This window comes from Haliotis rufescens, unplaced genomic scaffold (assembly GCF_023055435.1).
Source record: "Haliotis rufescens isolate VD_foot unplaced genomic scaffold, xgHalRufe1.0.p SCAF_30, whole genome shotgun sequence".
Taxonomy (NCBI): domain Eukaryota; kingdom Metazoa; phylum Mollusca; class Gastropoda; order Lepetellida; family Haliotidae; genus Haliotis; species Haliotis rufescens.
This window is the reverse complement of record NW_025964002.1, coordinates 5,503,539-5,527,261: the sequence shown is the minus strand read 5'-3', so window position 1 is coordinate 5,527,261 and position 23,723 is coordinate 5,503,539. Positions and strand designations below refer to the sequence as shown.

Here is a 23,723-nt window from a genome sequence, read left to right as displayed (position 1 = left end):
TCGAGGTGTGGTGACCCTAGGACGACAGCTCCGAGGAAGGTCATCTGTGGTCTGTGTAGCATTGTATCGATGCAGGAGACGGTAAATTGTGGTTATGTTAACGTTGAAATGACGGGCAACATCTTGGACAGACTCTCAGGCTTCCAAACGTCCGATAGCCTGGTTTCTCTGAATTTGAGTTAGGCGTGGCATTGTTGACCAAGGAGTGGTAGGTCCAAGAATCGGCCACAGTTTTATACCCACTACAGTTCGTGACAGTCGTGACGTTTTTACTCGGGGCTTCCAAAATGCAACCAAAAATATTGATAACACCATCAGGCTTCACTACATGCTAATACTCGTATCAATTTATGGTTCCGTGTTTGTTACCTATTTGCTTAAAACCACTTGCGTTTCTTTTGCGTGTGAGTATATTTAAACATCTGCATCTTTAAAGACTCACAGTCGATATCATACCATGGCTCTTTGTAGTTAGTATTGCCAGACCTTTTCTTCACATTTTCAGCAGCTATACATAACGCTTCAGTAATGCATTCCACGCTGTCATTAAGAAAAGACAACGCTGCATCTACTGCTTTTTAAAAATAATTCTACTTCATCATCTGTTGATAATTTTCCTATGAACTCTTCACATCTCTCTTGTTTCCAAACAAATTTGAGGGGGCACGGGTGGCCCAGTCGTCTAAGGCGCCGCGATTCGCTGTGCAGAGTTGCGTCCCTTGGGCACGCCAGAAACCTATGATTGTGGGTTCGAATCCCGGTTCGCCCCGATTATGTTTCTAGGTTTGTCAGCACCATACCCGTGCTCGTGGGTTTCACCGAAGTGGTAAACGTCTGAGACCTGCATCACTTCGGGCTTTCCTCCCACACTAAGCTGACACGCCGCGATATAACTGGAATAGTGTTAAAAGCGGCGTTAAACCCAACTCCCTCACTCACTCCAAACAAATTTGAATGAAGCATTCGTAAACGTGTTACATACGCTGTGCTGAGACATATCGTGACAGGATGATACGGAGATTCGGAGCGTGATACAAAGTCAAAATTATTACAAATTTCAAATAGGTCGCATGAACAAATGACATAGTCTACAATGCTCGCTCCCCGCGTTCCAATGAAAGTGTAATCTCCAATCTTCGAATCTGGACCGCATCTTCCATTCATGATATAAATGTTTTAACACTGCACATTTCTAACAAGCATTTACCAAACCTGTTCACCAAGGTGTCAACATGGTGGCACTTTAATGTAATGTTATCTAGCTAAAAAACCACGTAGATTTATCATGACGCTCTAGAAACTCTAGAATGTCATCTTCAACAAAATCTGCGTCGATACCTATTCTTGAGTTAGAATCACCTCCCAACAAAATTATATACATCCATACATTTACTCAGTTAGTGTCAAAATCTGACTTGCAATAATAATAGCCCATTTTTTACACTGACGTGATGGATCATTATACCAAGTTGAAAATTCAGGGTATATATAAACACATGAGTATAACATATTTTTTCGTGATCCAGACATATCTTTTTCGACAAATATGAAAATGCAGCTTTCACAAAACTCTGGTCATTTTATATATCTAGAAAGTGGTTTCTGATCAGAACTATAACACCACCTGACAGTCTTCCGAATTTTGAAATTCGTTCACCATATTTCAAGAATATATGAAATTCACTCAAAACAGTGTTTAAATCTGTATCGGGTAGCAATGTTACAGTTAAAAATTGACAAATAACAAAATTTATAAAACCAGACAAGACACATTCCAGAAACTAAATCTAATGTTGTCAGTATGGTTTCCAACACTTGTGTGAGGCAAAGTTTCTTCAGTATCAGTGTCGGTAGTATTTCGTACACTTTTAGTAGGTGAAATGTCATCTGTAATTTCACCCGAGTGAAGTTTCCTATAATCACAAACGTCCTGGCCACTTCCCCATGTACTGCCTGTTATTTCTCAATTGAGGGAGCACGAGGCAAATTTGACTACAAAATCCCGCACACGTCGATGACTGTCTACAGTGTCTCTACCTTACTGATCCTGCTCACGTCGATGACTGTCTACAGTGTCTCTACCCTGCTCATCCCGCTCACGTCGATGACTGTCTAGAGTGTCTCTACCCTGCTGGTCCCCCTCATGCCGAAGACTGTCTACAGTGTCTCTACCCTGCTGATCTCGCACACGTCGAAGACTGTCTAGAGTGTCTCTACCCTGCTGTTCCCGCACACGTCGAAGACTGTCTACAGTGTCTCTACCCTGCTTATCACGCACACGTCGATGACTGTCTACAGTGTCTCTACCCTGCTTATCACGCACACGTCGATGACAGTCTAGAGTGTCTCTACCCTGCTGGTCCCCCTCATGCCGAAGACTGTCTACAGTGTCTCTACCCTGCTTATCACGCACACGTCGATGACTGTCTACAGTATCTCTACCTTACTGATCTCGCACACGTCGAAGACTGTCTACAGTGTCTCTACCCTGCTGGTCCCGCACACGTCGAAGACTGTCTACAGTGTCTCTACCCTGCTCATCTCGCACACGTCGATGACTGTCTACAGTGTCTCTACCCTGCTGGTCCCGCTCACGTCGAAGACTGTCAACAGTGTCTCTACCCTGCTGGTCCCGCTCACGTCGAAGACTGTCAACAGTGTCTCTACCCTGCTGGTCCCGCTCACGTCGATGACTGTCTACAGTGTCTCTACCCTGCTGGTCCCGCTCACGTCGAAGACTGTCTACAGTGTCTCTACCCTGCTGGTCCCGCTCACGTCGAAGACTGTCAACAGTGTCTCTACCCTGCTGGTCCCGCTCACGTCGAAGACTGTCTACAGTGTCTCTACCCTGCTCATCTCGCTCACGTCGATGACTGTCTAGAGTGTGTCTACCCTGCTGATCCCGCACACGTCGATGACTGTCTACAGTGTCTCTACCCTGCTGGACCCCCTCACGCCGAAGACTGTCTACAGTGTCTCTACCCTGCTCATCTCGCACACGTCGATGACTGTCTACAGTGTCTCTACCCTGCTGATCCCACTCACGTCGAAGACTGTCAACAGTGTCTCTACCCTGCTGGTCCCGCACACGTCGATGACTGTCTACAGTGTCTTTACCCTGCTGATCCCACTCACGTCGAAGACGGTCAACAGTGTCTCTACCCTGCTGGTCCCGCTCACGTCGAAGACTGTCAACAGTCTCTCTACCCTGCTGGTCCCGCTCACGTCGATGACTGTCTACAGTGTCCCTACCCTGCTGGTCCCGCTCACGTCGATGACTGTCTACAGTGTCTCTACCCTGCTCATCTCGCACACGTCGATGACTGTCTACAGTGTCTCTACCCTGCTGGTCCCCCTCACGTCGATGACTGTCTACAGTGTCTCTACCCTGCTGGTCCCGCTCACGTCGATGACTGTCTACAGTGTCTCTACCCTGCTCATCTCGCACACGTCGATGACTGTCTAGAGTGTCTCTATCCTGCTTATCACGCACACGTCGATGACTGTCTACAGTGTCTCTACCCTGCTTATCACGCACACGTCGATGACTGTCTAGAGTGTCTCTACCCTGCTGGTTCCCCTCACGCCGAAGACTGTCTACAGTGTCTCTACCCTGCTGATCCTCCTCACGCCGAAGACTGTCTACAGTATCTCTACCCTGCTGATCTACCTCACGTCGATGACTGTCTACAGTATCTCTACCCTGCTCATCCCGCTCACGTCAATGACTGTCTACAGTGTCTCTGCCCTGGTCATCCCGCTCACGTCGATGACTGTCGACAGTATCTCTACCCTGCTGATCCCTCTCACGTCGATGACTGTCTACAGTGTGTCTACCCTGCTCATCCCGCTCACGTCATTGACTGTCGACAGTGTTTCAACCTTGCTGATCCCACTCACGTCGATGACTGTCTACAGTGTCTCTGCCCTGGAACCCTGCTCACGTCGAAGACTGTCTACAGTGTGTCTACCCTGGTGATCCCGCTCACGTCGAAGACTGTCTACAGTATCTCTACCCTGCTGATCCAGCTCACGTTGAAGACTGTCTACAGTGTCTCTACCCTGCTCATCCAATCATAAGACATCATTTCGTGTTGGTTACCCAGCCATTTTGGAATCATTGATTTGTTTGTTTGTTTGCTGTTTCACGCCGCACTCAGCAATATTCCAGCTGTATGACGGCGGACGGTAAATAATAGAGTTTGGACCAGATAATCCTGAGATTGACATCATGAGCATCACACGCAATTGGGATACAATGGCATGCATCAACCAAGTCAGCGAGCCTGACCACCCGATCCCGTTAGTCCCCTTTTACGGCAATCGTGGTCATCTTTTACGGCAAGCATGGGTTGTTCTACCCGGGATCTTCCGTAACACAATGACTGCTGCTGCAGCGCTCAACAAACCTGTCACATCACTTCTGATCCCATACACTAATCAGATATTATATCCGTGATCTAAAGCGAAAGTAGTAGGACACCCAAGTAGGTATAAATAACGTTCATGAAATTAAACCAATTATCGGTTACAACTACTTCGGTTGTCAGTCCAGATGTAAAGAGGTCATTTTACAAAGATGTCGTCTTTGCCATAGTAGATATACTCTGAATATCTATAGAAACGTGAGGATCCTCCACTCAGTATCCCTTGTATTGAAAGAATCACCACTAAACATGTCCTGCTTGACTGTGTTGATTTTTCCATCACAAGGGATAACTATTTTAAGGTTTCATCAATAAAGGATTTTTTTAATAATATAAGCTCTTATTTATTTATTGTTTTTTTTAAATAAATAAAATTGCATAATGAAATTTTGTTAATGTTTTGTATAAAATGAATGACCTTTTATAATTGGTAGAATTAATTTATATCTGAGATTGTGAGTGGCTGTGTCCTCGAAGGGGGTTGAAGAAGTATAAAATTATTGTCCCCCTGAGAGAATATCCAGAAGTCCATGTCCTTCAAAGAATATTTCTGTCTGCTACTCTTTTAAAAGTAGAATATTTGTAATTTTAATTGTGGCTGAAATTGCGGATAATCGCCAGCGACTGTAGGGATGGTGTAAATCCTGCTGGGGCCCATGCAAGGCAAAGTCCCCATGGTCCCTAGTGTGGTGATCTCCCTTCAGTTGGTGGCGATCTTTTGCCCGTTTTCATATTGTGTTGTTATGTGTAGTGATATCTTTTTATGGTTACATACTAGTTTTAAAAATAAATTGTGATGGTCAAATTATTTTATTGTCCGACGACAGTTTTGTATACAGTCTAAATATATCTGTTATTAATGTATAAGTTTCTCTCGTCACCATCTGGCTGAAATTTGCCGATGTGACGTAAACTTTTAACGCACTCCCTCACGGCGTTGTAGGGATGTTCATACAAAACCCTAACGTTATCACGGAGTTGTAGGGTTGTTCGCACTAACCGATATCGTTATCACAACGTTCCACGGATGTTCACACAAACCCATAACGTTATCACAACGTTGTAGGAATGTCCACAAAAAACTATTTCGTTTTCACAACGTTGTAGGAATGTCCACAAAAAACTCTATCGTTATCACAACGTTGTAGGGATATTCACACACAGCCACAACGTTATCACAAGGTTTTAGGAATGTCCACAAAAAAACTTTTTCGTTATCACAACGTTGTAGGAATGTCCACACAAAACCCTAACGTTATCACAACGTTGTAGGGATATTCACGCACAGCCACAACGTTATCACAACGTTTTAGGAATGTCCACAAAAAACTTTTTCGTTATCACAACGTTGTAGGAATGTCCACACAAAACCCTAACGTTATCACAACGTTGTAGGGATATTCACGCACAGCCACAACGTTATCACAACGTTATAGGGATGTTCACACAAAACCCTAACGTTATCACAGCGTTGTAGGTATGTTCATAAAACGTTACTGCTGAGAAAGTGTGAGAGTATCGGACTTATGCAACATGAGTATCAGCATTCATACTGTCGTCTTTGCGGACGACTGCAAGACGACATCAGTATATTCTGTTGGTAACAATAATCCAAACAACGATGAAGATGATTGGTGTTGACTGAAACGCGATACAGTGTTTGAAACAGACTTCAGAGCAATCTGTCCGGACCTCATTTGATTATAGCCGTCATATAGCTGGAATATTGCTGAATGCGGCGTTAAACAAAAAAACAACAAAAACAAACATCATTTGAAAAAAACGATAAGACCATATATATTCATGGGTTGTCATGATTATGCATATGAGCAGCTAAATCTAATATGAACATATTGACAAGTTAAGCCCGCTTACTGTATATTTCGACATAAATAACCGTTTATTATAATTCCTATCCTGTTTTATATTTCTGAGAAAACGTCTCTGTTTTTGCTTCCAAGCTCTTATAATGAAATACAGAAACCGTCATTATTTATGCGTTGCCATGCCAACTGTTCCGTGGCACTAGTTCTCTGACTAATGGTATCCTTCAAAGTTCTTCCTCTGCTTCTTTGGTTTACATGCTATGACGCTGTACTTGCAGTCAGCCAATGAAACATGCAGGTTTTGTACTAGGAATCGGTTTTACCTTATGACGCGACGACAAACACAAGTTTGCCGACTTCTGTTTACAAGCATCTTTGTGTATATGAACAGTGCGAAAACAGTATACAATCTACTTTGTGAAGTTTGAAAAAGTGTTGGCCAGAAATTAATCGGCTAACATATTTTCACCAACTTTTGACTGTTTTTAAACTCGTATTTGGCGTGTGAATGGTTGTCAAAGATATGTTAGTCGTATACAATCGATCAGACACTGTTAGATACCACATGATTTTTACTTACGTCTATAACAAAATGGCGTCGGCATTGAGAACCTGTGATTGCAAACTTATGTTGTTCGTCATAAACCGCCTTTACATAGTTATATAAATGCGATCTATGTCATGTATAGATATTTCCACAATGCACAAAAATCACTTCGAGATATATGAAATTGTATAAAGATAGGAATAGTGCCAAACGCTTTCCCAGATGTATTTAAATAGTGTGAATGTCTGTTGATGAATTTGAACAATGATTCAGTTCCCTTTAAATAGTATATTGACGTAATTCACATCTGCCTGCAAAGTCCAGCTTTCTTCTCCGTACTTTCTGTTATGAAAGTCGGCTCTAAATGTGCGTAATCCCTTGTCTTTCATGCCCTGCACACTAGTATAAAACTCCACGTATTTGTCTTTGCTGGGATAGGCGGGAAATAGGTGCCACTCCACGGCGAACTGGCGAACCTTGGACAGCACGCCGGACTCTGCCAGGTCCTTCGCTGTCGGCCACTCGCTTGTCTCCACGTCAATCTTCAGGACATCGATGTGTCTCTAGAAAAAAACAAACATTTCTTATTTTATATTCTCACATCTTGTTCTCACATTATGATCTCGCATCTTGTTCTCACATTATGTTCTCACAACGTGTTCTCATTCCATGTTCTCACATCTTGTTCTCATTCCATATTCTCACATCTTGTTCTCATTCCATATTTTCACGTCTTGTTCTCTTATGTTCTCACATCTCGTTCTCATTCCATGTTCTCACATTATGTTCTCATTCCATGTTCTCACATCTTGTTCTCATTACATGTTCTCACATCTTGTTCTCATTCCATATTCTCACATCTTGTTCTCATTCCATATTCTCACATCTTGTTCTCACATGTTCTCACATCTTGTTCTCATTACGTGTTCTCACATCTTGTTCTCATTCCATATTCTCACATCTTGTTCTCATTCCATATTCTCACGTCTTGTTCTCTTATGTTTTCACATCTTGTTCTCATTCCATGTTCTCAAATTATGTTCTCATTCTATGTTCTCACATTATGTTCTCACATCTTGTTCTCATTACATGTTCTCACATCTTGTTCTCATTACATGTTCTCACATCTTGTTCTCATTACGTGTTCTCACATCTTGTTCTCATTACATATTCTCACGTCTTGTTCTCTTATGTTCTCATTCCATGTTCTCACATCTTGTTCTTACATTATGTTCTCACATTATGTTCTCACATCTTGTTCTCATTCCATGTTCTCACATCTTGTTCTTACATTATGTTCTCACATTATGTTCTCACATCTTGTTCTCATTCCATGTTCTCACATCTTGTTCTTACATTATGTTCTCACATTATGTTCTCACATCTTGTTCTCATTACATGTTCTCACATCTTGTTCTCACATTATGTTCTCGAATCTTGTTCTCACATTATGCTCTCACATATTGTTCTCATTCCATGTTCTCACATCTTGTTCTCATTCCATATTCTCACATCTTGTTCTCTTATGTTCTCACATCTTGTTCTCACATCGGGTTCTCACGTCATGTTCTCATATAACACTGGTGCCATTTATTCCATTTCTGATTCTTTCTATCGATATGTTCATTTAAGAATTGACCTTCACTTTGTGTGATTTCATTGGAATATAAACCTTTAGAGAGTGAGGGCCAAACTGAATGAACGTCGGAGCTTGCGACACAATTATCACAATTTCTTACCTCAAAACATTATTGAGTACGTGTGAATTCATGTTTACACTGACAACCATACAACAACCAGCTATATCGCGGAATATAATAGTTCCTCAAGAAGAGAGGTGACATGAGCGTATGGAGAGAGAGAGAGAGAGAGAGAGAGAGAGAGAGAGAGAGAGAGAGAGAGAGAGAGAGAGAGAGAGAGAGATCTGTTGGCTAAGTAGAACGTACTTTCGGACTCGGTTATATCGTGAGTAAAAACAACACTTACATTTGTATGACCTAGCATCTTCATGATACTCTCGAGGCGTCTGATTTTCCAAATCTGTTTGTTTTTTACATATATGTCTTTAGTAGCGACATACGAGTCACTGTCCGTCCCTGAGAGTCCAATGTCGTGGAAGTGGACATTCTTGCTTCTGTTGAAGTCCTTCAAGCCAATACTGAAACAGGATAAAACCATTACCTGCGTAGCATACATTGCCAGTCACGCGCACGGGTGGCCGGCCCCACCGTCTAAGACGCCGCTATACACACACCGTGATGCAACAGAATTACTGTTCAAAGCGGCATTAAACTCACGTTTCAACTCTTTTCTGAGTGACACAGTGGGTATGTTAAAAGTATGCTGCAACTGAGGACATTCTAACACTATGCTTCTGCTGACCTGGACAAGGTTTAAGGTGAGGTCTCTTTGCTGCAAGGTCATACTGAATATTATAGCTAAAATGGATAGAATTATCAGTAAACCGCCCGCATGTTATCAAGAATCAGCGGGCCACTGTAACTTGATAATGCCCTCATATGGCTTGACGACGGGCCATTATCACGTCCGTTGTTGGGTGACGTCATAGGGTAGGCATAGGTGACGTCACGTTAAATAGGGACGTCATCTGGTTTGTTCTATGACGTTTCCATATTTGTAATAGTGGGTCAGTGACATTTGTGTTGATTGTTGTAAATGTTTCAAAACCGATATTGTTGTTTCTTTTTATTTGATACAAAATTCCATCCATTTTAGCTATAATAACGGTAACGCTATTCTTCAGGGCATTATCATTTGCAGAAGCCCTCGGCCTTTTCAACTGCCCTCCTTCGTCGGGCAGTTAATGGAAGACCTCGGGCTTCTGCAAATGATAATGCCCTGAAAAATAGCGTTACCCTTATATTAAACCTCAAACACCAAACGGAATTCCAAAACATCTCAAGTTTGCCTTTATATAATATCTGGACCTGGCAACTCCACCACAGATCACATAGTCACTCTGCAAGGTGAACAGATGAACCTTTCGGAATCTAAGGCAGATTTTACTGTATCTTCACTGACTGTTAAATCACTTATGTCGGTGTTTTACTTCATAATGAAGTTCTCTTTACGAGTGAGTGAGTGAGTGAGTGAGTGAGTGAGTGAGTGAGTGGGTGAGTGGGTGGGTGGGTGGGTGGGTGGGGTTTTACGCTGCTTTTAGCAATATTCCAGCAATTACAAATCGAGGGACACACATTGTACCAATGTGGGGAATGAAACCCGGGTCTTCGGCAGTAGTATAGTCTAAGTAAGCAGAAGGTAGTTTTGGTTGAGGGAGGTTGAGGGAAAATAGGGAAGGTGATCCAAGTCACGTGATCAGATAGGATGACTCATGCATCAACAGCGCGTCGGGAAAGGGGGGGAATGAAAGGTGTGTGTTTTTAAAGGCAGCAAACCCTTTATAAGAAAACAAAAGCAAAGGGTTATGAATAGAGCTATGTGTATAGCGTGCTGCCCTGAATAGACAAGCAGCCCAGTTTGAATTGAGCGCGCTTGACAACTCACGTGGCCTCGTCGTTTCAAATAGCCCGCGCTCGCTAGAGCGTGCGACCTGGTTTGATAAATACAGGGCGTGTGTTGAAAGTACATCATACCACAATAGAGACGTATTTTTGTGAACCATTTGTAAAGAAATATTCAGCCCTGCCCCGACTTGCATAGTTGATGTTTCAATGCTAGCTTTTCCTTTTAACGCGATGACAAATAAACCGTACGGTTTGAGTTTTAACCGTGTAACATGATGTGCACAGTTTTACTTCAGAACGTGCTATTTTGAAAATAGATTGAAAACTGATAAGTACATGTACCAGTGTGACGGCAAGAAGCTAGGTTTGTCGGGAAAGTGATGGAAGCAATCTATAGGACATTTTCATGTTTACAATACTCACCCTTAATTCGAAGAGAGAACAGAGTTTATCATGGAAAATTGTTTGATGAGGAAAATGTTTTATTGGAAATATATGTCGAAGCAGGTTTATTCATAGCTAATGTATAGCAGAGAGACTAAGCGACCGACCGCCCATAACAATGTCAACATACCCCGGCCTTACAATTAATGTTAACATACCAGCCTCGCCTGAAGCTTCCCATTCATAAATTGTGTGACCAGTGTCCCGTATTTATGATATGTTAGGGAAGATGTGTTGTACATTTGTTATTTTAAAAGGGAGTTATTTCAGAGAGGATATATATGGGTATTCCCTTCATTAAACCTTTCTTTCGTTGGTGTCTATTAAACGTATCCGGTATTTAATACATTTGAATGATGTAGGAAAGTATGTGCGTGTAGATGTTGTACCTATATCCGAACACGAATGTATGACACCTTTCAATAGATCAATTACGGTTCTAACCACGACACGCAACATGACTATGAGCATGGTTAGCAGTTCATATTTATAAACACATCATAAATGACATATTTCTGATGAATGAACTCGCCCGCACACATGTCTATAGGGTTATGTTCGCCCAAACAGTGACACATTGATAACAGGAAGGGTGTGTGGAATGCACTCGTCCTTGTAAGGGTAGAATACGCGTTTAAACTCACCATTTAAATGATGACATTACTTTTTAGATGTATTGGTATCAGTGAGTGAGGGAATTTAGTTTTACGCCACACTCGGCATTATTCCAGCTCCACAATAGAGACGTATTTTTGTGAACCATTTGTAAAGAAATATTCAGCCCTGCCCCGACTTGCATAGTTGATGTTTCAATGCTAGCTTTTCCTTTTAACGCGATGACAAATAAACCGTACGGTTTGAGTTTTAACCGTGTAACATGATGTGCACAGTTTTACTTCAGAACGTGCTATTTTGAAAATAGATTGAAAACTGATAAGTACATGTACCAGTGTGACGGCAAGAAGCTAGGTTTGTCGGGAAAGTGATGGAAGCAATCTATAGGACATTTTCATGTTTACAATACTCACCCTTAATTCGAAGAGAGAACAGAGTTTATCATGGAAAATTGTTTGATGAGGAAAATGTTTTATTGGAAATATATGTCGAAGCAGGTTTATTCATAGCTAATGTATAGCAGAGAGACTAAGCGACCGACCGCCCATAACAATGTCAACATACCCCGGCCTTACAATTAATGTTAACATACCAGCCTCGCCTGAAGCTTCCCATTCATAAATTGTGTGACCAGTGTCCCGTATTTATGATATGTTAGGGAAGATGTGTTGTACATTTGTTATTTTAAAAGGGAGTTATTTCAGAGAGGATATATATGGGTATTCCCTTCATTAAACCTTTCTTTCGTTGGTGTCTATTAAACGTATCCGGTATTTAATACATTTGAATGATGTAGGAAAGTATGTGCGTGTAGATGTTGTACCTATATCCGAACACGAATGTATGACACCTTTCAATAGATCAATTACGGTTCTAACCACGACACGCAACATGACTATGAGCATGGTTAGCAGTTCATATTTATAAACACATCATAAATGACATATTTCTGATGAATGAACTCGCCCGCACACATGTCTATAGGGTTATGTTCGCCCAAACAGTGACACATTGATAACAGGAAGGGTGTGTGGAATGCACTCGTCCTTGTAAGGGTAGAATACGCGTTTAAACTCACCATTTAAATGATGACATTACTTTTTAGATGTATTGGTATCAGTGAGTGAGGGAATTTAGTTTTACGCCACACTCGGCATTATTCCAGCTCTAGGACGGTGGTCTGTCAATAAACGAGCTTGGACCAGACAATCCAGTGATCAACAGCATGAGCAGCGATCTGTGCAACTAGGAACCGATGGCACGTGTCATCCGAGTCGGCGAGACTGACCAACCGATCCCCGTCAGTCGCCGATAAGCATGGGTTACTGAAGGTCGATTCTATAACCCGGACCTTCACGGGTGTAGTATGACGAAGACTATATACTAATATGCAAAACTGAGAAAAAACAAACTATTCTTTCGTATCATTTATTGATTCGAGTCAATCGGTTCCATACAAAGCCGTGATATACGAATGGACAATAGTATTCACTCTGGAACATTATTTAGTCACTCATATACACATGCTGCTGCTGCTCGAAGGCCCTATTGTTTAAACAGCGAGTCCATGTTTTGAAACACATTTCGCACTGTTGAATGTTTCCTTTCCTACGCTGTTTTAAGGTTGAATGGTTGTCTATAGTCTATGCTTTATCCATTGCTCGATTTCCTTCCAGGAGGTCCCAGTTTCACAATTCCTCTCACGTAGAGGGAAATTCGGCGTTTCTTATCGTTCAAACGCCTCAGTTTACGAGGTGTTTTCAAAATATGAATCAAACTAGACGCGTGGCGTTGACTCGGCATTCTCTTCTGACCGTTAGACTGATATAGTAGTGATGGGTATTTTTGCCTAATCGTTCTGCTCACGATCATCACCTTCCTCCTCGTCATCACCGTCGTTATCCTCTGCAACGCTATCAGATTCAGTCTCACTTTCTATTTCCGGCATATCCATCAAAGGCAGGATCTCTTTCATCTTGGGTTTTAGGAGGAGTTTGATTTTATTTTTGAGAACTGATTGTTCCGTGGAAGGATTCATGTCTCCCAGGTTGTATAGCATGTTTTGAAACAGAGGTGCCTCTTTAAAGTACGTGGTATATTCCATCGCATAGTTGAGAGTACTACGCACTAGATCCTTCCACCTCAGTTTCAATCTTCTCTCAATCCATTCTTGCGTTCGTCCCTGTCGCTTGTACTGTTTTTTCTGCAGTTTCATCTTGTCATGAAACGTATCGTACACCTGCTTCCAGATGCGTTGTAAGCCTACATTTGGCCACTCCTCGGCTTCCATATTAGTGAATGTTGACTTCCAACGTGGAGGTTTGACGGCAAGACCACTGCCTTTCTGGGAAGAGGCTAGGTCGTCAAAGTTACTGTCATCGTCATCATTCTCGAGTCTGGCACGCTTTCTCTTAGGCTATTGGCCGGACACCAGTGTTTGATATGTCGCTGTAGATCGTGCATGTTATCTATCAGCACCCCGCAATCTGCGCAAGCCGTAGCCATAGTCAATGATGTCTCACTACTCGTGTCTGAATCGGTTTCAATTGGAGTGAGCTGATGTTGGGGCAATCTCTCTTCTTGTGTCAGAGGACTATCCAGAGATTCTGTTGTAGTCAACTTCTCCCTACGCAGATCAGGTTCAGACTGTGCTGTTGTTCTCCTGTTTTCCTCATTTATGAGGTTAACATGCAGTCGATCCTTATCTTTGGTGGTAGGTTTTAGATCGATGGTGAGTTGTGCATAGAGTGTTTCAGCAACCTTTTCATACATAGCCATAAAGTGATCCATATGTTCGGGGGAAATTCTATGAGCGAAGAGTTTGATTTGCTGTTTATCTATGGGGGAATGAAACAGGGTGACATAATGCGCGTTCAAAGCAATGTCTCTCGATTCCTTACCTCTCGGAAACAGATTTTGTATCAAGAGAAAGATCAATACATTCTTGTGATGAGAGGTTTGAGTAAACAGCCGCGAAATACGCTTGTCGTGCTTTGCTTCGGCCAGGAAATCATCCAGGACCAACACGTTCTGTTGACGAGCATCAAAGTAATCCTCGTCCAAGATATCGTAGGGAATTCCTTTTACAAAGGTCAGCTGAGGCAGCTGCTCATCGAGGTCCTTATATAATGGCTGCCATTGAGTATAACACCAAACGATGCAGGTAGGTTGGGGTTGGATCAGGCCATGCCGGAGAACATGAGAGGTAAACACAGACTTTCCACAACCACTGGGTCCCACAACGAGCGCATTTGAGGGAATCAGGAACTAGAATTGTTCTCGAATATCAGATATACATGGTAAATGAGGCAGCCACGAGTGCACTTGCGATGGCGGCCGCGGCGGCGGATGTGCTTGTAACGGCGGGTTGGCTTGACGCAGCGGCGGCGATGGGTGGACTTGCGGCGGCGGCGGCGTCGTTAGCGGGTGGGCTTGTAATGGCGGGTGGATTTGCGGCGGAGGCGGTAGCGGATGGGCTTGCGGCGGTGGCGTTAGCTGGTGGGCTTGTAATGGCGAGTGGACTTGCGGCGGCGGGTGGGCTTGTAACGGCGGCGGTATGCTATGTTTATTTCTCCTGTGTCGTAACATGACATCTCTCCTTGAAAACATTTTTTCACAGTCCGGACAGGTGGCAACCCCCATGGTGATCCAATACGGTGTGCTATTAGAGGGTATGAAGCTTTCTTTTATACCCTTGACTCTGTTGACGCTTCAAGGCAGCAAGTGCCCGTTCCACCACAGCCTTCACCTCCGACACATGTTGTATTTTCACGGGTTGGGGTGTTGTCTTCGATCCCTGTTTGGTTGTCATCGTTTTCATTTTAGGGGTTACCTGTCTCTTCTTTGTCTTCAGCGTCGACTTCTTGGCTGCTTGTGGTTTCTTTCTCTGTTGTGATTTTCTCAACGTAGTCTTCCTAAATATATCTCTAGGGGGAAAGTCTAATATCTGATGCTTTCTTCATGTTGTTCACGTCCAATCCGTTTGCTGGCGAGAGTAAAACTGTTTGTCGGGCTACACAACTGTAGAGTTTATACTGTCTTACACGTGCAGGGAATCTTGGAAGACACTCTTTTCTTCACAGCACACTTGTGAGTATGTTAAAAAAGCGATCATATTAGTATATAGTCTTCGTCATACTACACCCGTGAAGGTATAGAATCGACCTTAAGTAACCCATGCTTATCGGCGACTGACGGGGATCGGTTGGTCAGTCTCGCCTCTCTGAAATAACTCCCTTTAAAAATAACAAATGTACAACACATCTTCCCTAACATATCATGAATACGGGACACTGGTCACACAACTTATGAATGGGAAGCTTCAGGCGAGGCTGGTATGTTGACATTAATTGTAAGGCCGGGGTATGTTGACATTGTTATGGGCGGCCGGTGGGTTAGTCTCTCTGCTATACATTAGCTATGAATAAACCTGCTTCGACATATATTTCCAATAAAACATTTTCCTCGTCAAACAATTTTCCATGATAAACTCTGTTCTCTCTTCGAATTAAGGGTGAGTATTGTAAACATGAAAATGTCCTATAGATTGCTTCCATCACTTTCCCGACAAACCTAGCTTCGTGCCGTCACACTGGTACATGTACTTATCAGTTTTCTATCTATTTTCAAAATAGCACGTTCTGAAGTAAAACTGTGCACATCATGTTACACGGTTAAAACTCAAACCGTACGGTTTATTTGTCATCGCGTTAAAAGGAAAAGCTAGCATTGAAACATCAACTATGCAAGCCGGGACAGACCTGAATAAGTCAACGCCTTCTTTACAAATGGTTCACCATAGTAGGCAGCGCGGGGTGATTCGAAATCCGGCTGCCTTCAGAGTTATAGTCAATGCAGGGTGACATGACTACCTCGTTCTTGCGCGCTAAATGTAATTAAACGCTTCTAGCTTGCTGATTGTGTAGTCTTATCTATTTTGTCTATATTTTTTTTCCATACAGGTTGTCTAACGTTCATGATGTACAACGTGTAGACCGTACAAGATGAATTTGATCCAGCTAGACGTACATTTTATATTCCTACATTACCCGGCGTATATCATGTTGACACAACCCGTCTCTATTGTGGTATGATGTACTTTCAACACACACCCTGTATTCATCAAACCACGTCGCACGCTCTAGCGAGCGTGGGTTATTTGAAACGACGAGGCCACGTGAGTTGTCAAGCGCGCTCAATTCAAACTGGGCTGACGGGTACGGACTGTCTATTTAGGGCAGCACGCTATACACATAGCTCTATTCATAATCCTTTACTTTTGTTTTCTTATGAATTCCTTTCTGCCTTATAAACACACACCTTTCACCCCCCCCCCCCCCCCCCCCTTTCCCGACGCGCTGTTGATGCATGAGTCATCCTATCCGATCACGTGACTTGGATCAGCCAATCACCTTCCCTATTTTCCCTCAACCTCCCTCAACCAAAACTACCTTCTGCTCACTTAGACTATACTACTTTCGGCGTGACAAGCGAACGCTTGAACCAATAGGCTACCCACCACCACGTTTACAAGTCTGAGGAGAGTGGGACTTAAATACACTTTATATAAACTTAGCCTGTGATATATATTTAAGCCTGTTAAACAGCCCCGACCTCTGTGATACAAATCCATACTATTTGAATGAAACATTCCTTCTAAGTTGCACTTATCCATAATTTGACATTATTTTCTCTTACCTCGGATCAAAAGAATGAACTTCACAGCCAAGGGCCCCCATTGCATCATCAAAAGACCAGTCGTCCCAGATTCTGTATCAATTAAAACACTTCGTATTGAATTCATAATCTTTATGAATTATGGTATGGGCACTAGCTAGTCCCGGGTACACGGGGATATAATAAGACTACTTCTCAGTTGAATGTACTTGGAGTATTCAAGACTTCTGACAACGAGTTTTCCTAAAATCCTAAGATTGACAAGATTCAGGAAAAACATGGCAAATATGCGGACCTCGCTTTCGAAATGTCACGCTCACATCCCAAGTAACAGGTTGTCCGATTCCCCATTGTTCTTGGTGCCTTAGGTTTGGTACTTCCCAATTTGTTGACTGACATTGGGAAAGTACCCGGGTTTTCTACCAGGAATACAATCCTTCTAACAATCTGGGTAATGCAGAAGGCTGCAGTGTTGGGGAGTCTTCACATTCTCCGAAAAGTTCTCGGTGGATTTGCCTAAAACCCAAACCCAAACCCTCTTTCCTGCATTTTTTATTTTAAACTATATAACCGTAAATAATAATAATAATAATAATAATAATAATAATAATTATTAAGGAGTGAGTGAGTGATCGATAATAATTTAATCGTAAAATGTTGAAATTTGATGAATTTTAGGATATAATGAAACAATTAAATTTAAATAATTAATAATAATTATTATTATTAAGGAGTGAGTGAGTGATCGATAATAATTTAATCGTAAAATGTTGAAATTTGATGAATTTTAGGATATAATGAAACAATTAAATTTAAATAATTAATAATAATTGTAATTAAACATTTATCATCCAAAACTGGCTCCCACAGGAGACACTGAAGCTGTTAGCAGTATCTTTTACACTTAACACACTGCTTATTACTGTCTACAAACTGGAAAAGTTGGAAGAAAGATGTTGGATGATGAATAAAATCTCACCCTCGTGTCTTTTGACATAAATATATGAACACTCGTTGATAAAAGTGGCAAAACTCCTCGGCAAGCCTAGGAATTTTTCTTTATCAACTCGTGTTGACATATTTGATATCAAAAGACACCCCGGTGAGATTCTCCATGTACACATAGGGTACACCACACAAGGAAGACGGGCCTTGCTCGACACGTGCTGCTGGAACCAAAAGTGATGTTGGAATTTTATGACAATGCATTATGAAAAAAATAGAATTTAAATAATTAATAATTGCTGTAATTAAACATATATCTCCTCACCCAAACGAGTAGACCAGACAAGGCGGTTTCACAGCGTAGTTCCCGTCCATGCAGACATGCCAGTTACCTTTCCTTACTATAGGAGTGCACTTGTACTCAGGTGGTTTCTCCCAGTCCCTGTAACACGACAATTGAATGGAGTCGTCAGTAAAATAGACAGAGTGTTATATAAATCTGTCTCACTGCCGGTGTCCCGGTATAAACTCTCCCCCGTACAAATACTCCCCCCTGAGATTTTATATGGGTACAGATTCTCCCACGGAGAATCTGTTCTGAAATAAAATCTCCCCCAGGCGGATATATTTCGCGCCCCCCTGGGGGAGATTTTATTTCGTAGGGCAGGGGGAGAGTTTATTTCGAGAGGGTGGGGGAGAATATAAATTCGCGGGGGGGGGGGGGGGGGGGGGGGAGATTTTATTCTAGGGGCGAATAAATTTCGTGACACCGCCACGTATTGTTCAAGTGATTTCTGCAATAAGAACTCATTCACATTATAACAAAACAAGACATCCATATTTATGTAAAAATAGCATATACATGGGAATAAGATTTGTAAAAAGGAAAACTTTATCAAAACGGTACTGGGCTGAAAACAGTCACCGAATCACTGCAAACGTTAGGTCCAAAACACAAATTACTATACGCGTATCAAATACATCTTCGAATAACCATTTCTTGTTTGTTGCATTTTTTGTACCATCGATCATGGGTGTGTACTTTATTCTGCCCGGCAGTTTATTCATTGAGGATCTAATTATCTATCTGACAAAACAAAGTCGATGTCCCACATGAGTGATATAAGACTTTATGCTGAAACTACTTTCAGTCTGCTTCAGTGGCTCTGTCGTTTACTGAGTAAGATCGCGAAGATCAGTAAGAAACTTGATAATAAATATAACATTTGTGTTCTCATGTCACATAGTATGGTCCTCACATCTCGTGACCACTCGAGAAAATATCAGGTCAGGTAATTCGATGAGCCAAATATTCTCTCTATATTTATTTGTTATATTAATATTGCTGTATTTATTTATCGGAATAAAACCGAAAGTAGACGGACGACTAACTTGTCAGTGAGAGAGCGTTTGGCAAAGTCAAAATAAGGTTATTTGGCCAAGAAGTTGAACTTGTGCTTCAGGTACAGTAAACTACGGTTATAACGAACACGCTTATAACGAACTGACGGATATAACGAACTTACTTTTTAGTCCCGACTATTTGCTGTAATTATGCTGTATATATGCTTATAACGAACTACGGTTATAACGAACTAAAAATAGTAGTCCCTTTGAGTTCGTTATAACCGTAGTTTACTGTATATCGATGATCTAATATCCTTCGATAACAATCACAAAGCCAATTCCCTCCCCCTGATTTACCCACCTGAACTAGAAATAAAGTAGACCAGTGAGACCGCCTCGTCCGTTTCATATTTACATCTATGCGTAAAGATTCAGGGTGACAAAACACAAGACTGTATGACAAGAGGGATGACTTCAACTTTCCAATAGTCAACTTTCCCTTCCTGTCGAGCAATATTCCGGCAGCTCCAGCCTTCAGTGTTTACATTTCACAACTCTTGAGGTGCAATCGAGCTTGCTCTTTCTACCACGATATCACAGAGCGTCATACGTCTCTTGTTTAGACGTTGGTTCATCAAGGTAACAACATTCAAGTCCTCAGTAAAGCTATCAAAACGTTTCATGGTAGACATGTGGAGGACATTTCCAATATCAGTGACAAAAATGATATACAGTAGACTACGGTTATAACAACCTAAAGGGACCACTAAATTTAGTTCGTAATAACCGCAGTTCGTTATAAGAACATATACAGCATATATACAGCAAATGGACGGGGCCAAATAAGTTCGTTATATCCGTCAGTTAGTTATGAGCGTGTTCGTTATAAACGTAGTTTACTGTAGCCGGAATCGTACTATCGACTCTGCTTTATACAGAGATTCTATTAGATATAAATGTGAACAACGATGGCTACTTAACAAAGAATGTTTAAATATTTTCTACTAATATGGATTTTAAATATTTCTTTAAAATTTTATTTTTTACATTGTTCTAATAACATAACAAACAACAAAACCGATATGATTTGAACAAAATATGATATGATATGATATGATTATTAGAAGGAAGATGCATACTAAAGTAAAAAATTCATCAGCACTGCATCATCACTGAAGCCCAGAATGACGCTAGAGTGAATATGAATTCTGAACGAAACCGCCGTCTATTTGGCGTTGATATATCATCTCACAGCTGAGTAAATAAAAACGACAAAACCTTTCCATGATCATAGGAAATATCCGCTGAAAGAAACGTCCGTTGTAGGATTCCGATAAGATAAATAAACATTCGTCTAGAATCACTATAAAAATGATGATACCAGTTCACCTTTTCACGAACACCTGGGCCCACTTGCACAAAGCGATCTTAGCGCTACGACTATTGTACGCCTATGTTAAAGTATGGGAGTTACAATCATCTTAGCGCTAAGATCGCTTTGTGGGATTGCCTAAAAGTCGGGCCAAGAAAAGTCGGGCCGGGCAGGGCCGGGCCAGCGGGTAATACTAAAAATGGATTGCAGAATAATAAAACGAAACATGCATATCTAGGCAGATCTCAAATGTCCAGAAACGGATAGTTTTGCTCATTTAATTGAGTTTGAATCAAAATGTATCTTCAGCAATGACTGACTGACTGATATAGAAGATTTAACGTGCGCTTTCCGACTGTAGCGTATTTCGCACACGGGCCTGGCCAGACCATTTAGTGTATTCCGAAAAGGGTGAAAGTGGTGTGTGCAACCCAAGAGGGGGCTTTTAGGGGTTGCTTAATTATATTTAATTTTTGGAATTTTTAAATTTGGAATAAATGCCGAGGTGGGTGGAGGAGGGAACTAAGGGTGTTTGTATGTTTATTGGATTTTGGATTGGTAGATTAATTAGTTTTTAGATGCGCTTAATTAGGTCTGTTTTGATTAGGAATACGCCTAGGGCCTTGAAGTTTTCTAGTTTATTTTGAGGGTTTAGTATTTCATCTAGAGTAGGAACCTTATTTAGATTGAGGGTGGTTTGTAGTGTGGTTCTGTGTGTTTGGTAGTGGGTGCAGTGGATGAGTGCGTGTTCTGTGGTTTCGGGTTGTTTGCAGTGGGGGCAGTTGCCTGTGGTGTGCCTTTTAAGTTTTTTAGGTGGTTAGTTAGGTTAGTGTGTCCTGTTTGGAGTTTTGTAATTAATCTGTCAATTTTTTTTGAGGGGTGTAGGATTTTAGGTTCGGCTAGTGGTTTTCTGAGCACTTTTTTGATTTGGCTATTTGGGTTTTGATATTGATTATGCCATTTTTTGGTTAATTTTTGTTTGTTTACACTTTTAATTTCTGATTTTGAGATGGGTAGGTTTAGGCTTATTTCTGGTATTTTGAGAGATAATTTAGCTGCTTTATCGGCGCTTTCGTTGCCGTAAATTCCTACGTGGGCGGGGATCCACAAGAAGGTTATTTGTTTGCCTGCTTTTGTTAGGTCGTTGGAGCTTTTAAGTATTTGGTTTATTAATTTAGGTCGTTTTTTGGTATTTTTGTTTTGGAGGGCTTGTAGTCCACTAAGGGAGTCGGTGAGAATTAGGATTTTATTGTTGTTTTTAGATTGTTGGTTATGCAGGGCTGAGGCCATGCCCATAAGTTCGGCCGTGAATATAGATTGGTTGTTAGGGAGTCGGTAAGATTGTGTGGATATAACTGGTTGTGTGGTATGGACTCCGAAGCCTGTGTGGTTGGAGATCGGGTCTGAAGATCCGTCAGTGTATATGTGACACCAATTTGGCCAATTTTCGTGTATGTATGCGAGTGTGGTGGTTTTAGCTATGTTTGGGTCGGTTTGTTTATTTATTTGGTTTGCTGGCGTTGTGTTTATTTTGGGTATTTTGAGTTTAGGGGTGAAGATATTTGATTTTTTGCAGTTTTGTTTAAGATTTTGAGTTTGGTGTTCATTGAGGTAGTTAGTTATTCTTTGGGATATTGGGGTGAGTAAGGGGTGTTTGCGAGCTAGAGCTTGGTTTCTTGGGCTAATGTTTTGGTTAAATAAGTTTTGGATGAGAGGGTTTGTTTGGGACGCGGCCCAGCAATGTAATAAACTGATAATTATAGCTACATACCGAGAGTTCATACCGAAAAGTCAGTGTCTTGACTGTGTCTTTACTTTGATGAGAATGTTTCTCACCGACATTAGCGTGCAGGGGTGTGACGTCCTCGGCAGGAATTCGAAATGACAGTGTTTTGACTACTCTTCTTTCATTAATTAACGTGTTTGGCATACCTAATTAACCTTTACTAATTCATGTTAAACCAACACAGGATGTTTTCTGCAAGTGGATATTCGCGAATGTCATAGGACTGACACGACACGTGTCAATAACTGTCAAAGCGCTTCTAAAATTACAACACATACTTTACATCTATAGACTAATTATAATATCATATCTACCTATATAACACTTTAGTGTCTCATATTGCAGTAGCAAACACGGTGCTCAAAAGTGAAGCCCTTTTCCCTCTACATTCTCTCTATCAGAAGTGTTTGGCTTGTGTTGGGTCCGACTTGGCCAGGGCGGTCAAAATCAACTTTAAACACACAGATCTATCTTCAAATGTGTTTACATCTATAGACTAGTGTTATATCTACCTAAATACCACTTTATAATGTCAAAGTTTATCGCATTTAAAGAAAACAAGGGGCTCAAAGTGAAGCCCTTTTCCCTTTACATTCTCAACATAGTCTCTATCAGAAGTGTTTGGCTTGTGTTGGGTCCGACTTGGCCCGGGCGGTCAAAATCAACTTTAAACACACCAGATGTATCTTCAAATGTGTTTACATCTTTGGATTAGTGTTATATCTACCTATATACCACTTTATAATGTCACGGTACATCGTATTTAAAGAAAACAAGGGGCTCAAAGTGAAGCATTTTTACTGTATTTTCTTAAGAAAATCTATGTCAGAAGTGTTGGGTCCGACTTCGCCCGGGCTGTCAAAATCAACTTTAAACACACAGATCTATCATCAAATGTGTTTACATCTATAGATTAGTGTTATATCTACCTATGTACCACTTTATAATGTCACAGTTTATCGCATGTAAAGAAAACCATGAGTTCAAAGTGAAGCCCTTTTTCCTCTATATTCTCAACATGACTAGTATTATATCTACCTATATAACACTTAATAATGTCGCACGATACCTCAAAGAAAACTGGTCTGTTTAAGTCGAGCACTTTCACTGTATCTTCTCAAGAAAATTTCACCAAATGTGTTGGAGTGAAGTATACTCTTTAAAGTGAAGCCCTTTTTTCATGGTATGTGTCTGGTTTTACTCACTTACTTACTTTGGAGATTTAACGTGCGCTTTAAAACTGATGCGTATTT

General features: G+C 41.4%; 2 protein-coding genes across 2 annotated transcripts in view; both read right to left on the bottom strand.

The window, feature by feature from the left end:
* Nucleotides 1–2,443: 2,443 nt before the first annotated feature.
* On the bottom strand, nucleotides 2,444–3,711 carry LOC125384516 (trichohyalin-like). The gene is made up of 3 exons (XM_048404003.1): nucleotides 3,703–3,711; nucleotides 2,983–3,523; nucleotides 2,444–2,877 (listed from the first exon to the last, which is right to left on the bottom strand). Exons 1-3 carry the CDS (start codon nucleotides 3,709–3,711, stop codon nucleotides 2,444–2,446), a joined length of 984 nt encoding a protein of 327 aa, XP_048259960.1.
* A 2,497-nt stretch (nucleotides 3,712–6,208) lies between these two features.
* The window catches only part of LOC124143247 (probable methyltransferase-like protein 24), a 35,369-nt gene continuing 17,854 nt past the window's right edge, over nucleotides 6,209–23,723 (bottom strand). Inside the window, exons 3-6 of the mRNA XM_046512140.2 lie at nucleotides 18,291–18,407; nucleotides 17,042–17,113; nucleotides 8,787–8,958; nucleotides 6,209–7,363 (exon numbers count right to left, since the gene is read on the bottom strand). Coding sequence (XP_046368096.2) covers nucleotides 7,070–7,363; nucleotides 8,787–8,958; nucleotides 17,042–17,113; nucleotides 18,291–18,407 — 655 coding nt within the window. The 3' untranslated portion in view covers nucleotides 6,209–7,069. The remainder of the gene's footprint in view (nucleotides 7,364–8,786; nucleotides 8,959–17,041; nucleotides 17,114–18,290; nucleotides 18,408–23,723) is intronic.

Bases quoted from the DNA above. Each gene is read 5' to 3' on its own strand.
- LOC125384516 (XM_048404003.1), bottom strand. The intron at 2,878-2,982 runs GTAGAGACACTG...GACACACTCTAG, and splicing joins ACGTGTGCGAGATGAGCAGG to ACAGTCATCGACGTGAGCGA.